Source organism: Bos indicus, chromosome 11 (genome assembly GCF_029378745.1).
Source record: "Bos indicus isolate NIAB-ARS_2022 breed Sahiwal x Tharparkar chromosome 11, NIAB-ARS_B.indTharparkar_mat_pri_1.0, whole genome shotgun sequence".
NCBI lineage: Eukaryota > Metazoa > Chordata > Mammalia > Artiodactyla > Bovidae > Bos > Bos indicus.
In genome coordinates, this window is record NC_091770.1 from 103,892,116 (window position 1) to 103,910,265 (window position 18,150).

General features: G+C 50.7%; 1 protein-coding gene and 1 non-coding gene across 5 annotated transcripts in view; one reads left to right on the forward strand and one right to left on the reverse strand.

Annotated features, from left to right (window-relative positions):
* Positions 1–439: 439 nt before the first annotated feature.
* ABO (ABO, alpha 1-3-N-acetylgalactosaminyltransferase and alpha 1-3-galactosyltransferase) overlaps positions 440–18,150 on the reverse strand; it is a 37,919-nt gene continuing 20,208 nt past the window's right edge. For 2 of the 4 annotated variants that reach the window (XM_070799615.1, XM_070799613.1), the window contains exons 3-8: positions 13,084–13,131; positions 11,945–11,995; positions 10,813–10,860; positions 9,983–10,018; positions 6,718–6,846; positions 440–2,059 (exon numbers count right to left, since the gene is read on the reverse strand). In XM_070799615.1, the coding sequence (XP_070655716.1) occupies positions 1,369–2,059; positions 6,718–6,846; positions 9,983–10,018; positions 10,813–10,860; positions 11,945–11,995; positions 13,084–13,131 (1,003 nt within the window). In that variant the 3' untranslated portion in view covers positions 440–1,368. The remainder of the gene's footprint in view (positions 2,060–6,717; positions 6,847–9,982; positions 10,019–10,812; positions 10,861–11,944; positions 11,996–13,083; positions 13,132–18,150) is intronic. The other 2 variants (XM_070799616.1, XM_070799614.1) reach the window with 1 other exon arrangement.
* On the forward strand, positions 4,941–5,047 carry LOC139186030 (U6 spliceosomal RNA). Its single transcript, XR_011569599.1, has one exon. It is a non-coding gene; the product is annotated as a U6 spliceosomal RNA (small nuclear RNA).

Consider the following 18,150-nt stretch of genomic DNA (forward strand, 5'->3'; position numbering starts at 1 on the left):
TCAATAAGAAAAAGACAGACAACCCAAAGTGACAAGCTACCAACACAAGCAAACCAAAGCGGTAGGTGCTTCCGGGCTGGGCCTCCCCCGCTGTCACACAGCATGGTAAGCTAGGCTTTCAGGAGTCCCCGACGTTTAGGTCCAGAAGTTAGGACTCCAAACTTTCACTGCCGAGGAATTGGCTTCAAGCCCTGATGGGGAGCTAAGATTTTGCAAGCAGCAAAGCACTGTCCCCCCAAAAAAATTAGTTAAAAAAAAAAAAAGAGTTGCTCTGCTCAGTGTTGTGTGGCAGCCTGGATGGGAGGAGGGTCTGGGGGAGAACGGACACATGTGTAGGTACTGCCGAGTCCCTTCCTTTCCACCTGACAATATTCCCCAAGACAAAACACAAAATTTAAATAAAGTCTGGGGGGAAAAAAAGAAACTGCAAAACAAAGAGTTCCTTAAATGTATGCATTTACTTTTAATTTAATTTTTTAATTGATTTATTTTATTTTTATAATTCATTGATTTATTTTTGACTGCACTGGGTCTTCGTTGTAGCACACAGCCTCTTCCTTGCTGCACGTGGTCTTTGGGTCTTTCTCTAGTTGCAGCAAGTCGGGGCTGCTCCTTTGGGTGGCCTCTCTTGCTGGCTCTAGAGCGCCAGCTCAGTAGCCATGGCCCCATAGCACTCGGGATCTTAGCTTCTGGATCAGGGATCCAACTTGTGTCCGCAGCATTGGCAGACAGCCTCTTAACCACTGGACGGGTACCAGGGAAGTCCCTTCCTGAAATTTAAATGCAAACCTCAGGCACTGAGGTATGTCCTGATGGACAGAAAGATGAAGACATCTTGATCTCCACCCTCAGGATTTCACATTATAATGGGCAAGACCAATGGGTAAGGTAGGCAGAAAGGCAGACGCAGCCAAAGGTTTATCCTTAGTGCTCTATGAAAACACAGTTCTTTCTGTTGTTTTCTCAGAGGAAGGAGAAATTCCCTTCAACGACCGGAAAAAGAGAGAACCAAAGAAAGCGTCCTAGGAAGGTGACCTTGTCAAGCTCTCGGAGGACAAGTCACATTGAAAGAGGAAGCGGGATGAGGAGGGAATGAAGACTGCAGGGCCGGCTTTGTCTGCGGAGTGGAGTTCCCTCCAGAAGAGGAAGTAAGCCGATGGCTTCACCCGCATCATCAAGCCTTTAGCCAATCCCTTATCGAGACGGTAGAACCGCTGACATACGCTGCGGCTGGATTCCCACGGACTTTCTTGGAAAGTACGTTCTCATTGGTTCCATCAAACCTTTGGCCAATCCCTTATCAAGAGGGTAGAACCACTGACATGCGCGGCGGTCTGATGCCCACGGACTTTCTTGGCAAGCACATTCTCATCGGCTCCGAATCTCTGTATGGTTCATGGGCACAGCCACGTAGCGCAGTTTCCGGAGTAACGGCGGCCTCTGCAGCATCTGCTCGTCCCACAGGTACTCGGGGGACAGCACCTTGCTGGGCTTGTGCGACAGCAGGTACCGGTTCAGGTGGCTCTCGTCATGCCACACGGCCTCGATGCCCTGGGCCTGGTCGGCTGTCATGGCCTGGTGGCAGGCTGTGGTAAGCCGGTAAACCTCAGGGACCGACCCCCCAAAAAAGCCTCCCGCGTAGTAGAAATCACCCTCGTCTCTCGGGATGTAGGCTCGAGACAAGGGCCGGCGCTCATAGGTGAAGGACTGGCGATCCGCAGCGTAGAAGCCAGGGTGTAGGGTCCCGAAGAGTGGCGCCAGGATCTCCACGCCCACGTGGTCGCTGAACTTCATGTCCACGTACAGGCACACCAGGTAGTCCACCTCTCGGAGGAAGCGCTGCCGCGAGAAGTTGCTGATCATCTCCATCCGGTGCATGGAGATGTCCTGCCAGCGTCTGTAGTTGCCGACGTGGAGGACCACCACCTGCCTCCCGTCCTGGAGGGCGATCTGGGGCACGTCCGCCGGCCGGTCGGTGAAGACGTAGTAGATGACCTTGTGCCCCACCATGAAGTACTTCTCCGCCGTCTCCAGGAAGAGCCGCAGGAAGACCACGTATCTAAATCCAACAGGAAAGAGACGGTGGGTGTTAACAGAATCAAACAGCGCCAGAAGAATCCACCTGGGCAAAAACAGTCTGTGAAACCTTAGCCATACGTTGAGGACGTTATGCTAAGTGAAATAAGACAACCACAAAAAGTCAAAAAGCTATATGATTCCACGTAGATGAGGTGCCCAGAACAGGCAATGTCTTAGACACAGAAATAGAATGGTGGTTGCCAGACACTGAGGGAATGGGGAACCAGCTGCTGCTGCTGCTAAGTCACTTCAGTCGTGTCCGACTCCGTGCGACCCCATAGATGGCAGCCCATCAGGCTCCCCAGTCCCTGGGATTCTCCAGGCAAGGACACTGGAGTGGGTTGTCATTTCCTTCTCCAATGCATGAAAGTGAAAAGTGAAAGCGAAGTTGGTCAGTCGTGTCTGACCCTCAGTGACCCCATGGACGGGGAACCAGCAGCGAGTGTTTAATGGGCACAGAAATTTTAGTTTTGCAGGATGAGAACCGTTCTGGGGAGGGACAGTGCTGATGGTGGTATCACGTCTTCAGTGTGTACTCTAAATGTGTACTGAAGTGCACACTTAAAAACAGTTAAGATGGTGAGTTTTCTATTATGTGCATTTTGTGAGTTGTGTGCGCTCAGTCATGTCCGACTCTTTGTGACCCCGTGGACTGTAGCCTGCCAGGCTTCTCTGTGCATGGAATTTTCCAGGTGAGAATACTGGAGTGGGTTGCCATTTCCTCCTCCAAAGGATCTTCCCAGTCCAGGGATTGAGTCCCTTGAGGCTCCTGCTTTGATAAGTGGATTCTCTACCACTGCATTGCCCGGAAAGCCCTGTGTGCATGTTACCAAAATTAAAACTCTGAAACAAAACCATAGCCCTTCCACCAGATAAGACCCTGAGTGGCTGGTAAGAGGAGGGGTTCAGATTATTTGGTGTTGAGCAAATATTCACAACCATAAGATATTTGATTAATCCACAAGTTTGGCAAAAATTCAAATGATTGATAGTATCCAAATGATGGATGTCTCCCAGCTCAGGACCATCCAATGGCTTCTTGTCTTTTTTTTTAAATTGAGGTATAGTTGATTTACAATATTATATTAGTTTCAGGAGTACAAAATAGTCATTCCAAATTTATATAGATTATACTCCTTTTAAAGGTATTGTAAAATATTGGCTATAAAATTGTATCATAAAGAAGGCTCAGTGCCGAAGAAGAACTAATGCTTTTGAACTGTGGTGTTGGAGAAGATTCTTGAGAGTCCCTTGGACTGCAAGGAGATCAAACCAAACAATCCTAAAGGAAATCAACTCTGAATATTCATTGGAAGGACTGACGCTGAAGCTCCAATATTTTGGACACCTGATACGAAGAGCTGACTCATTGGAGAAGACCCTGGTGCTGGGAAAGACTGAAGGCAGGAGGAGAAGGGGGTGACAGAGGATGAGATGGTTGGATGGCATCACTGACTCAATGGACATGAGTTTGAGCAAGCTCCAGGAGACAGTGAAGGACAGGGAAGCCTGGTGTGCTGCAGTCCATGGGGTCACAAAGAGTCGGGCAAGACTTAGCACCTGAACAACAACATTGCCTGTGGTGTTCAATGTAAATAAAGCAAACAAACGAATCTAACATAACAGAGACAGACTCGCAGACACACAACAAGCTGGTGCTTACCGTGGGGAGTGGGGAGGGGCGGGCAACTCAGGGGTGTGGGGCTGAGAGCTACGGACTGCTAGGTATAAAATCGGTGGCTTCTGGGACTTCCCTGGTGGTCCGGTGGTTAGAAATCCTCCTTCCAGTGAAGGGCCCACGGGTTTGATCCCTGCTTGGGGAGCTAAGGTTCCACATGCCACTCAGCCCGAGCACTCTAGAGCCCACCTACCAAAGCAAGGAGCCTGCATGCCACAACTCAGACCTGAGACAGCCAAACAAATAGGTATTAAAAAAAAATACCATTGGGCTTTCAAAAAATAAATAAAATAAATGGTTTCTTGTATTAAAAAAATAATAATAAGGCAACTCAAGATCCTGCAGTGGTCTACCAGGCCCTACAAGATCTGCTCTGACTTTGTCTTCTTCTCTCTCCTCTGTCCTCTGGAGGGCAGGCCAGCTCCTTGATATTCCTGACACACGCCATCCACCCTCCTCCAGGCCTCTGCACCTTCTTCTGCCTGGAATCCTTCCCCTGCAGTATTCACCCTAGAGGGGCATTCCGTCCTCTGACTAATGCCCAGACTGGACACGCCCCAGAGCTCGTTCTGCTGGCACTTACACCAGTGCAACCAGATGTAAAACTCCAGCAGGCTGTGCACTTGAACGTGTCCATCTGACCATGTGCAAAGTACAGCTCAATCAAAAGGAGCAGGGATGGAATATTACTCAGCCACAAAAAGGAACACATTTGAGTCAGTCCTAATGAGGTGGAGGAACTAGAGCCTATTATACAGAGTGAAGCAAGTCAGAAAGAGAAAGATTAATATTGTGTTCTAACGCACATATACAGAATCTAGAAAAATGGTACTGAAGAATTTATTTACAGGACAGCAGTGGAGAAACAGACAGAGAATAGACTTATGGACACGGGGAAAGGGTGAGATGTATGGAGAGAGTAACATGAAAACTTACATTACCATATGGAAAATAGAGAGCCAACGGGAATTTGCTCTATGTCTCAGGAAACTCAAACAGGGGCTCTGTGTCAACCTAGAGGGGTGGGATGGGAGGGAGATGGGAGGGAGGTTCAAAAGGGAGGGGAGAGATGTATTCCTACGGCTGATTCATGTTGAGGTTTGACAGAAAACAAAATTCTGTAAAGCAATTATCCTTCAAGTAAAAAATAAATAAAAATAAAATAAATAAAAAGGAGCAAATAGTGCGCGCTTCGGCAGCACATATACTAAAATTGGAACGATACAGAGAAGATTAGCATGGCCCCTGCGCAAGGATGACACGCAAATTCGTGAAGCGTTCCATATTTTTGAAGCAACCTAGACGTCCATCAGCAGATGAATGGATAAGAAAGCTATGGTACATATACACAATGGAGTATTACTCAGCCATTAAAAAGAATACATTTGAATCAGTTCTAATGAGGTGGATGAAACTGGAGCCTATTATACAGAGTGAAGTAAGCCAGAAGGAAAAACACCAATACAGTATACTAATATGGAATTTAGAAAGATGCTAACAATAACCCTGTGTACGAGACAGCAAAAGAGACACTGATGTATAGAACAGTCTTATGGACTCTATGGGAGAGGGAGAGGGTGGGAAGATTTGGGAGAATGGCATTGAAACATGTAAAATATCATGTATGAAACGAGATGCCAGTCCAGGTTCGATGCACGATACTGGATGCTTGGGGCTAGTGCACTGGGACGAACCAGAGGGATGGTATGGGGAGGGAGGAGGGAGGAGGGTTCAGGATGGGGAACACATGTATACCTGTGGCGGATTCATTTTGATATTTGGCAAAACTAATACAATTATGTAAAGTTTAAAAATAAAATTAAAAAAAAAAAGGAGCAAATAAACATGAAAACAAATTACTCTCTATCCCCTTGCCCAAACTTAGTTATTTTTTGGAGCTCATGTTGCCATCTGACATATTTTTCTGACACTCACACAATCTTCTTTTTTAAAATATGTATGTGTATGGATGCTCGAGGTCTTAGATGCAGCACTCAGGATATTCACCACCTGTGCTGGGTCTTAGTCGCAGCACGTGGGAAAATTGAATATTGGCACAGAGAAGAATGAAAACAGACCCCTGTCTCACACTCAGCAAGAGTAACCTGAAATGGATCGAAGACTGACATGTAAGACCATAAGATACTTATTTGAAAACAGTGGGGAGCTCGTGTGCGTGGATCTTTGCAGTGACTTGTTGGACACGACACCTAAACCACAAGCAGCAAAAAATAAACGAGCTCCGCTACATCAAACTGAAAAGCTTCTGCACCGCAAGAGGAACGATCCGCAGAGTGAAAAAGTGACCTACACGCGGGGAGAAGACAGCAGCAAACGCTTGGCCTCCCAGGGTGACAGGCTGGGGAAACGGAGCACCAGCGTCGGGGCGGTGGTGGGGTTGACCCCCTGGCACAGTGGCTGGTACTGGAGATGGTGACGTGAGCTGCCCGTCTCTAAAAGGTTGACAGTAACCTCTGGGGTGATGACTCGCAGCTGTGGGACTATTTTGAGCAGGGGCTCCCAGATGATGCTAGTGGTAAAGAACCTGCCTGCCGATACAGGAGAAATAAGAGACAGAGGTTTGATCCGTGGGTCAGGAAGATCCCCTGGAGGAGGAAATGGTAACCCACTCCCTGTTCTTGCCTGGAGAATCCCATGGGCAGAGGAGCCTGGGGGGCTACCATCCAGAGGGTCAGAAACAGCTGGACACAACTGAAGTGAGTTAGCTCACACACACACACGTCTCTGTGTGCTATCACGGCGCACACATATATATGTGTGACTGCCCAGTGACCCCTGCACAACCCAGCCCACGCGCACCCACACCCAAAGTCACTGGTGCCTCCGCACACCCACCCACCCTGTGAGCTGAGCACCTTGTCCTGGAAAACAGAGTGGAGTGCTGCCCTGCAGCTCAGGCCGGCTCCCTGGCTCACCCTGGGTGAGCGTCCGTCACTTACTTTTTGATGGCGAACACGGTCAGCCCAATGGTGGTGTTTCTGAATTGCACATCCAAGAGGGCAGAGTCGAAGGTCCCCTCCCAGACGACGGGAGCAAACCAGGGGGTCATGACCAGCACGTCCACTCTCCTGGGGAGATGAGTCACAGCACACGCGAGCAGGTCATGGGGGTGTGGGCCATAGAGAAGGATTTGTCCAAAGCTGCACAGTCCATGAGCTGCAGAGCTAGGAGCAGACAGGACTCTGGATTCCCAACCCAGTGCTTTTGGCAGCATAAGCTCAGCACCGAGGACTCAACACTTCCATCCCTTCACTGCCGTAACTCAGAGTATCTCCGGAGTACCAGCCATGTGCTAGAACCCCTGAAACATCCTTTTGTGAGGCCCCTTGTTTCCAGGAGGAGCACAGTCTCGAGGGAGGGCAAGCACTAAGCCCTCTCTCAGCACGTGAGAACTTTGCCATAACAAGAAACAGACATTTGGTCTCTGCCACAGCCCTCCCTTTACCTGCACTAGGCTTCTAGGACCCTTGGGAGGTCCTGGATTGTAGGAGCATCTTTTGGTCTGATGAGGTGACTCCAGGTGGGCTTGGGGGTAGTTCAGGATAGGGGCTGGTCACCAGAAAGACCAAGCCAGGATTAGAAACTTGGAACTTAGAACTTTCTGCCTCACATCCCTTCCTAAGCTCAACATTCAGAAAACAAAGATCACGGCATCTGGTCCCATCACTTCACGGCAAATAGATGGAGAAACGGTGGAAACAGTGACAGACTTTATTTTTGGGGGGCTCCAAAATCACTGCAGATGATGACTGCAGCCATGAAATTAAAAGACGCTTACTCCTTGGAAGGAAAGTTATGACCAACCTAGATAGCATATTCAAAAGCAGAGACATTACTTTGCCAACAGAGGTCCATCTAGTCAAGGCTATGGTTTTTCCAGTGGTCATGCATGGATGTGAGAGTTGGACTATAAAGAAAGCTGAGTGCTAAAGAATTGATGCCTTTGAACTGTGGTGTTGGAGAAGACTCTTGAGAGTCCCTCGGACTGTAAGGAGGTCCAACTAGTCTATCCTAAAGGAAATCAACCCTGAATATTCATTGGAAGGACTGATGTTGAAGCTGAAACTCCAATACTTTGGCCACCTGATGCAAAGAACTGACTCATTTGAAAAGACCCTGAGGCTGGGAAAGAGTCAAGGCAGGAAGAGAAGGTGACGACAGAGGATGAGTTGGTTGGATGGCATCATCAACTCAATGGACATGAATTTGAGTAAACTCTGGGAGTTGGTGATGGACAGGGAGGCCTGGCGTGCTGCAGTCCATGGGGTCGCAAAGAGTCGGACACGACTGAGCGACTGCACTGAACCGAACTGATGATCCCTTCCTTCTGGGAAGGGAGAGGGACTGGAGGTCAAGTTAACAATCAATCACGCCAGCGAGATGAAGCCTCCATAAATATCCCTTAGCTGTGGAGTTCAGAGTGCTTCCAGGTTGGTGAATACAGGGAGGTGCTGGGAGGGAGGTGCTCTGGTGAGGGCTTGGGCGCCCCGTCCCTTCCCCCTCCTGCCCTATTTACCTCTTAGTCTGACTGTCTCTGAGCTGCATCCTTTATAACAAGCCAAGAATCTAGTAAGTAAAGTCTTCTTGAGTTCTGGGGGCATCCCAGCAAACCAGCAAACCCAAGGAGCGGGTGGTGAGCAATGATTTATAGCCCGTTGGTCAAAGCTCAGATGACAATATGGAACTTGCGACAAGGGTCTGAGTGTGGGCAGGCTGTGAAGCTGACTGTCCACCTGCGGCGTCTGTGCTGACTGCAGGGAGTGTCAGAATCACCTGGTGTGGGTAACCACATGTTTGCTGTGAGCAGACAGAACAAGGTTTTCTTTCAGAGGCAGAGCTGAGTTTCAAGCCCCCTCCCCTCGCAGGGGCTCTTCGTGTCCTGTGATCTCTGCCCCTTCTCCATTCTCCAGCCGGCATGGACCCCTTTCACCTTCCCCTGACTCTTATTTCACGAGTGTTCATTCACTCGTTCATCACCCCGCCAGGACCCACCAAAAAAGTTCATGCCCACCTGCCCCTCCAGATGTGTGCTGACCTCCGGAAAGGTATGCCACTAAAAATTGTCTGGGAATCACAGAAAAGTAAATGGAACCAAGCAAAATGACTGTTAATATGATAGACTTTGTTCAACCCAACATATCCAAAATATTATCATTTCAGTACGTAATTGATACATTTATTGAAGTATATAGTTAATTGACAATGCTGTGTTAGTTTCAAATGTACAGCAAAGTGGTTCAGGTGTGCCTCTATACATATATATTCTTTTTCAAGTTCTTTTCCCATATAGGATATGACAAGATATCGAGTAGAGTCCCTGGGCCATTCAGTGGGTCCTGTTGTTCACCTGTCTTATATACAGCAGTGTGTCTATGTTAATCCCAAGCTCCTGGTACACTTTTCATGTACTAAGTGGAGTCCACCGTGCACCCCACGCGGACAGCACAGCTCCTCCTAGAGCAGTCCTTTTTCAAGCGTTCAAGGCCACACGTGGCTGGCGGCTCTGGAAGTTCAAGGAGGTGTGTATGTGGTTTCCAGAAATGACAGTGAGCACCTCCAGGTCCCCTGGCAGGGATGTGGCAGGATGTAAGAGAGGCCACTCAGCTTGCGTCCTGACCTGTCCTTCTCCAGCCGAGGGGCCTCAAGCAACCTCCTTCACTTCTCTGAGCCTCAGTTTCCCTGCCCATGAAACGGGGCTGATCAAAGTGGTCTCTGGGCGACTTCCTGTCCCGAAGCTCGGGGATCTAGTGCCTCAGTGACAGGCTGCCAGCACTCTCTTGGGCAGTGGAAGCAGGAGGTGTGGTCACAGGCAAGGAGGCCCGGATTAGGAGACAGACACTTGCATGTGAAGGCAAGCTGGAACCATAAGCCCTCAGACATTGATGGTCATGGAAAGGCCTCAGGGATAACCCAGCCCAGACCCCAACTTCCTTCCCCGAGAAGAAACAAGAGAAGCTTCCATGCCTGGTGCGGACCTCTGCACAGCTCCTGGTGACCACAAATTAGAGGCACCTTCCATTGGTCCTTCAGTGTGTACCAAACCCACTGAAAACTAGCCCAGCCTCCCATAGCACAGACAGAAAGGAAAGGAAAAAGGCAAAAGAAAGACTGAAACCAGGGAGTGAAGCGAGAGAAGGCAACCATAAGGTAGTGGTGGCAGGGAACCCACTGGTCGCAGCCACGGCAGAAACTCTGTCTACTTACGAGGGCTTGAGCAGCTGAGCCTTGGGGTAAAGCAACCTGCAGACAAGACATGCGTGTGAGCAGACACTCACGTCACCAATGCCAGAGCTGCCAGGGGCCTCTTTCCGGTTCAGTGGGCAGCTCTGCCAGGAGGCGGCACTCAGCCACAGGGGCTTCCTTCCTTCCATCCTCCCATCTTCCTTCATCCAGCCACCTCCCACCCCTCCCCAGCCCAGGGCTGTCAGGGGCTTCCCTAAGGATAAATCGACAGAGAAACTGATGGGGTGGAAATGTGAGCATGGGCTAGGAGGCTCTTCCCCCTCTCGTGCTCAGCTGAGGTTAGAGACCCTCCTGTGCTTCGGAAGTGCTTCCTGTGGTCTAACTCGTTATGAGGAAGGTCTTGGTGTCCTGCTTTATTCAGGAGTGGGAAGCACAGGGGTGGCCTCTCCCACCTGTCCACCGGCTGCATCCCACCTGGAGCCACCTCACCGCCCCTCTCCGCTCTCCTGCTGGCTCCTTCACCCTCCATGCCCTCCCTGGCAACCCTGTCAGTTTTCAACAGAGCTGAGGGCTTAGAAGCTACAGCTAGTCTACCCCGGGTAAGACCGCTGAGCTGGGACAGCCGAGAGGCCGAGGTCACGGCGGGCTCACCTGTGACCCCACCATCTGACGCCTGCTCCCCCTGCTCCCATTCTCTTCTGCCCCTCGTTACCCTCCTCCCAGCTTCCCTTGCTCCTTCCCTCCTGATAAATCTCACAATCAGACTCAAGGGGAGTATGAGGGGGACAGTGGAGCGGGGAAACAGCAAGTCGACTTGCCCAGACACCGCCCAAAGACGCGGTCTACAGTACCTGGGTACCTCAGGTATCCTGCAGCTGTCCAGGTGGCCGTCACCTTCACTGAGGGAGGAAAACAGAGCGCTCAGAGCTGATGGCGCTGGGAGAAGCACTGCTGTGCGGCCCGGCCAGGGCTCCCGAGGGCCATCACGTCGCAGCCCCTACTGAGGAGAGCTCCCCATGGCTGCAGAGCTCGGCCGTGTGGGCAGGTGAGGGGACCGGGGGCAGGAAACAGGGCGAAGACACCTCGGACACGATGGCCGTGTCTGGGTGCCTGGTGCCCAGTCTGCCCGAAGCGATGCCACGCCCGATGGTGACAAACCAGCCTGGGGAGAACCCCGCTCCGGAGGGGAAGAGCCATGGACGCCCAGGTCGGCCCTGCGATCCGAAGGGAAGCTCTGGCAACGGCCCCCTCAGCCCTGGGAGCCCAGCTGCCGCCCCACCTGGACTCCTTCTCCCGCAGCATCCGCTGCAGAACCATGCCGTTTTCATCCTGGCTGCAGAGGGAACAGGCTCCCAGTCACCAGGAAAAAGGAGCGCCTTGCTAACTAAGCGCCCCTTCAAGAGGGGAGGGGGCTAACCAGATGAAGGCTAGGATTGCGTCCCCTTCCCACAGCCCGGCCCTCCCTGCCAGCCCCGCCTCTTTCTACCAGCCCCGCCCTCCCCACAAACCCCACCCTCTCTACCGGCCCAGTCCCTCTCCAGCAGCCCCGACCCTTTCCACCAGCCCCGCCCTCAGCAGCCCCGCCCCTCACACCAATCCCTCCTAACCAGCCCCGCCCTCCTCACCGGCCCCGCCCCTCTCCCTCTCTCCACCAGCCCCGCCCCTTCCTGCCAGCCCCGCTCTCCCCATCTCTCCACCAGCCCCGCCCCTTCTTGCCAGCCCCGCCCTCCCCGCCAGCTCCGCCCTCCCCACAAACCCCGCCCCTCTACATCAGCCTATCCCCTCAGCCCCGCCCCTTCTTACCAGCCCTGCCCTCCTCACTAGCCCCGCCCCTTCCCACCCGGCCTGTCCCCTTCGCACCGTTGAAGCTCGGAGGGGCCCGGCCGTCCCAGTCCGGAAGACCAAGCAAAGTCTCCAGCTGCTGGCAAGGCTCAGGAATGCCAACTTTTGTGTGGATAAAAAGGAAGAGGTGAAAGTCATTACCTTAAAGTCAGGCTCTCCCGTTGCCCCTGCACGTGGTGGGCCTCAGGGCTGCTGAGACAGAAAAGCCCGGTCAGCTCAACCCATTCATCCACCCTTCTACCCAGCAAGGATTTGCTGGGCCCCAAGGCTGGAGAATCCCAGGGACGGGGGAGCCTGGTGGGCTGCCGTCTATGGGGTCGTACAGAGTCGGACACGACTGAAGTGACTTAGCATAGCATAGCATAGCATAAGGCCTGAACAGAGGAGGGAGCGGGGCCGGACTTGACTTCGAGGTTCTGCCTTGCGGGGTCTTGCAGGAGGCTGGTCAGGAGCGCTCACCTTATCTGTTGTCGGTCAGCCAGAGACTGACGATCGCGGAAGAATTAGCTCTGGGAGGAAAAATGAGCCTTTCCCCATCTGGGTGCTAAGAGGGTCAGAGGGCGCCCTGTCACGGACTGGCCACTGGGGATGGCTTTACATGGAATCAACACTGGTCACTGGACTATAAAGAAAGCTGAGTGCTGAAGAATTGATGCTTTTGAACTGTGGTGTTGGAGAAGACTCTTGAGAGTCCTTTGGACTGCAAGGAGATCCACCCAGTCCATCCTAAAGGAAATCAGTCCTGGGTGTTCTTTGGAAGGACTGATGCTGAAGCTGAAGCTCCAATACTTTGGCCACCTATTGCGAAGAACTGACTCATTTGAAAAGACCCTGATGCTGGGAGGGATTGGGGGCAGGAGGAGAAGGAGACGACAGAGGATGAGATGGCTGGATGGCATCACCGACTCAATGGACATGGGTTTGGGTAGATTCCAGCAGTTAGTGATGGACAGGGAGGCCTGGCGTGCTGTGGTTCATGGGGTCGCCAAGAGTCGGACATGACTGAGCGACTGAACTGAACACTGGTCACTACTCGTCCCCACACCTGGGCCTGGAGCTGCTGCCAGCCATTAAGGGGTCCTCTCCAACAGAAAACAGGATTTTGTCTTTGTAGTTTTTTAGGTTTGAGAAAACATGGTAGAGAGAGGAACTCGGAATCTGTCAAGAACTGAGTGCCTCTTTCATTATAAGGACCTCCAATTCATTGCATATTCTATTTTTATTTCTGTTCTAGATCTTTCTAGAAGGAACCACCTTGACTCCAAAGACCCATCCATTACCTTTGAGACTTTTCTGTCTGTCTTCTGGGGATCAGGCTGAACACGTTGCTGGGGGGACAAAAAGAGTGTGGAGTTGAGTCCTCACCAGACAGAGAAGAGCGGACAGGCTGTAGTTTTGAGGCTGAGACTTCAACACAGCATTCTGATCATTCGGTCTCCGGCTCCTGAGAAAATAGGTGTGGGGCTCGAGTGGAGCCAGTGGGACATCTCACGCGGGTGGAAGGAGAGAATGGGGTGCACAGGCAGATCCCCCAGGCGGTGCTCTAATCCCCTCTTCCCCATTCCACCCTACTTTAACCCCATGTCATCACCCTAACTAATAACTTGAGAAATATCAAGAACCTCAGATATGCAGATGACACCACCCTTACGGCAGAAAGAAAAACTAGAGAGCCTCTTGATGAAAGTGAAAGAGAAGAGTGAAAAAGCTGGCTTAAAACTCAACATTCATAAAACAAAGATCATGGCATCTGGCCCCATCACTTCATGGCAAGTTGATGGGGAAACAATGGAAATAGTGAGAGACTTTATTTTCTTGGGCTCCAAAATCACTGCAGTTGGCGACTGCAGCCATGAAATTAAAAGACCCTTGCTCCCTGGAAGAAAAGCTATGACAAACCTAGACACCATATTCAAAAGCAGAGACATCACTTTGCCAACAGAGGTCCATCTAGTCAAAGCTATGGTTTTTTCCAGTAGTCGTGTATGGATTTAAGAGTTGGATCATAAAGAAAGCTAAGCGCTGAAGAATGGATGCTTTTGAACTGTGGTGTTGGAGAAGAATTTTGAGAGTCCCTTGGACTGGAAGGAGACCAAAGCAGTCCATCCTAAAGGAAATCAGTCCTGAATATTCTTAGGAAGGAATGATGCTGAAGCTGAAGCTCCAATACTTTGGCCACGTGATGCAAAGAACTGACTCATTGGAAAAGACCCTGATGCTGGGAAAGATTGAAGGTGGGAGGAGAAGGGGATGACAGTATGAGATGGTTGGATGGCATCACCGACTCAACAGACTTGATTTTGAGCAAGCTCCAGGAGTTGGTGATGGACAGGGAAGACTGGCGTGCTGCAGTCCATGGGGTGCAAAGAGTTGGACATGACTGAGTGACTGGACTGAACTGAACTGAATAGCTTGTAAGTATTAGCTTGTAATAGCTTGCTCATGGCCTTGGTCTCTGTGGATAGGGGACCCCAGCATCAGAATCATCTGGGGAATTGTTTTTAGAGGCAAATCCAGACTTCCTGAATCCAGACCTGAGCAGTTAGGAGGGGAGTGTGTGTGTGTGTGGAGGGGATGTGTATGTGTAGCAATCTCCACTTTTAACAGGCTCCCTAAGTGATCTGCGTACACTCTATAGTTGAGAACCAGCCTCCTTTCTGTTTTACAGAAACCCTGCCACATAGAGCACCACACAGCATGTGGGGACCTTAGTTCCTTAACCAGGGCTTGAACCTGTGCCCCTTGCACTGGAAGAATGGAGTCTTAACCACTGGAGTGCCAGGGACGTCCCTGGGAGCTTTTGAAGCTTGCTGGAAAGTGTTCATATTCAAACCAGGATTGAATTTTAAGTTGTATGCAAGCAAAAAATGTAAAAATTCTACAGCCATAAAAAATTATGAAAGGAATCTCTGAGGCAAAGTCCAATCTTTTAAAAACTTTGCTCTAGAAGAAAACTTATCTCAGAAGTCAGACGACTCTTTTCAGTCAATCAGTTCAGTTCAGTCACTCAGTCGTGTCTGACTCTTTGCGACCCCATGGACTGCAGCACGCCAGGCCTTCCTGTCCATCACCAGCTCTCGGAGTTTACTCAAACTCATGTCCATTGAGTCAGTGATAACATCCACTTATCTCATCCTCTGTCGGCCCCTTCGCCTCCCGCCTTCGGTCTTTCCCAGCATCAGGGTCTTTTCTAGTAAGTCGGATCTTCGCATCAGGTGGCCAAAGTATTGGAGTTTCAGTTTCAGCATCAGTCCTTCCAATGAATATTCAGGACTGATCTCCTTTAGGATGGACTGGTTGGATCTCCTTGCGGTCCAAGGGACTTCTCCAACACCACAGTTCAAGATGACTCTTTTGGATGTCAATATTTATTAATTTTCTTTCTTTTTTTTTTTTTTTAAAAAAGACAAGATAAAGCGTGACAAAAATGAGGGGGTGGGGAGAAGATGAAATGAAATCTAAACACAAGATGAGCTTCTCTGATGACTCAGCAGGCCAAGAATCCGCCAGCAATGCAGGAGACACAGGAGACTTGGCTTTGATCCCTCCCCTGGAGGAGGAAATGGCAACCCACTCCAGTACTCTTGCCTGGGAAATCCCATGGGCAGAGGAGCCGGGCACTCTACAGTCCATGGAGTCGCAAAGGTCAAACACGACTGAACACAAACACAAATAATATAGAAGAGGAGGCTGCTGGATGAAAAGTCCAAAAAGGCTGCATTAGATAAAGAAGAGCAGTCAGGGACTTCTCTGGCAGTCCAGTGGTTAGGACTCGGAGCTTCCACTAAAGGCACTTGAGTTCAAACCCTTGTCGGGGAAATAAGATCCTGTGTGCTGTGCAGTTTGGCCAAAAACAACAAAAAAGAAGAGAGGTCAGACCCCAGACTCAACAGGCTGCCAGACCTGGGCACTTTATGGAAATAGGGGGAGTCCAGAGGGGATGAGCAGTTTCAGAGCTGAGTTACAGCAGGAAGCTGCAAGACATGGCCACGGGTGTCTCCAGACTCTTGAAGGCACGACCCAGAATGTGCCACACGGCTCTCAGGGCTCCCTGGGGTCCTTGTGTTATAAGGAAGAATATCTTTATGCAATTCCAGCACTTGTTCTAGATGGGGAAACAGTGGAAACAGTGGCTGACTTTATTTTGGGGGGCTCCAAAATAACTGGAGATGGTGACTGCAGCCATGAAATTAAAAGATGCTTACTCCTTGGAAGGAAAGTTATGACCAACCTAGACAGCATATTCAAAAGCAGAGACATTACTTTGCCAACAAAGGTCCGTCTAGTCAAGGCTATGGTTTTTCCAGTAGTCATGTATGGATGTGAGAGTTGGACTGTGAAGAAAGCTGAGAGCCGAAGAATTGATGCTTTTGAACTGTGGTGTTGGAGAAGACTCTTGAGAGTCCCTTGGACTGCAAGGAGATCCAACCAGTCCATCCTAAAGGAAATCAGTCCTGAATATTCATTGGAAGGACTGATGCTGAAGCTGAAACTCCAATACTTTGGCCACCTGATGCGAAGAGCTGACTCATTTGAAAAGACCCTGATGCTGGGAAAGATTGAGGGCAGGAGAAGGGGATGACAGAGGATGAGATGGTTGGATGGCATCACGACTCAATGGACACGGGTTTGGGTGGATTCCGGGAGTTGGTGATGGACAGGGAGGCCTGGTGTGCTGTGCTTCGTGGAGTCACAGAGAGTCGGACACAACTGAGTGACTGAACTGAGCACTTGTTCTAAGAATCAGATATGGGGACAGGCTGCTTGCAGAGAACTGAGCGCTCCTGCTGGGGGACGATCGGATGGAGGCTTGGCCACCTGCCAGTGACTCTGCGGGACCAGCGTGGCCCCGAGACCCACAGCATGACAGAGGCGGCTCTGAGACGGAGATGGGCGCCCAGGGCAGTGCCGCAGCAATTCAGGAGGGGCCCTGTGCAAGCGAACAGCCCCCACGCAAGGCATGTCCCACCCTTCCCGACCCTGCACCAGATGTGTATGTGATGAGCTCGCTTTGTTGCTCAGACAAGACTCGCTCCAGGAAGCCCCAGTAAGTCCAATGCTGGCAGACCAAGGAGGGGTGGTCTCCCTCCCAGGAGTGCCAGGACATCCTGTACCCACTCCTGTGACAGCCAGTCACCTGTAACTGCCTGGCACCTGTCTTCTCCTAACAGACCTGACATCCTTCAGAACAAGGACCGTCCCATGGACACTGGCATCCTGGTGCCCTCCAAACCACCAGGCTCAAAGCAGGCACTCAGTAAACGCTCACAGAGGTGAGCGTCAGGCCTGTCCCGCTGCGCGTGCACTCTGTTTTCCAAAGCCTGCAATGCCTAGGCCGTCAGCCCTAAGACTGGATGCTCATCCTAAGGTACACTTTCCCTGAGGGACCCGGCAACCTGGGTTTGGAGTCTGGTGGAGGGGCTGGCACCCTAGCCTTGCCACTTCCTACTGTATGACCTTGGTCTCATTCCTTAACCTCTGGAGCCTCCTTTCCTGGGGTATAAAATGGGAATAATAATGCCTGTCTTGGGCTTTCCTGGTGGCTCAGTGGTAAAGAGTCTACCTGCCAATGCAGGAGACTCGGGTTTGATCCCTGGGTCAGGAAGGTCCGCTGGAGAAGGGAATGGCAACCCACTCCAGTATTCTTGCCTGGGAAATCCCATGGACTGGGGAGCCTGGTAGGCTACAGTCCACAGGGTCACAAAAGTGTTGGACACGACTGAGTGGCTAAACCACAACAGTAATGACTATCTTACAGGTTGTGGAGAGAGCCTGGAAGACCCATCATGCATTCCCCTCAAGGCATCACACAGAATGAACACCCCATAAATGGAGGCTCTTTCTAACACATTTCTTTGCAAAAGTCATCAGTGACAAAGTGTATATAGCTCTAACAACTAACAACTAAATACATATGCAATCTGCAGTCTGAAACAGTAAATAAACATTCGGCACTCACTGCGCAACTGAGTCTGGGGGTAATTTCACCCTCTTGTGGAATAAGAACCAGAGTACTGAAAAAGTATTGACTAGCTTCTTTGAAGGGAATACACTTTTACAGCTGCCAGGTTTGTTTTAAAACATAAAATAGTGTATTCCAATGCAGTGAAAAACTGTCATCTATTCTCCATAAATTTGTGTAAAGTGCGACGTGAGCCCCATGCGTGCCTGTGTGCTCAGTCACTTCAGTCGTGTCCGACTCTTTGTGAACATGTGGACGGTAGCCCGCCAGGCTCCTCTGTCCATGGAGATTCTCCAGGCAAGAACCCTGGAGTGGGTTGCCGTGTCCTCCTCCAGGGCATCTTCCTAACCCAGGGATCGAAACTGCGTCTCTTACATCTCCTGCA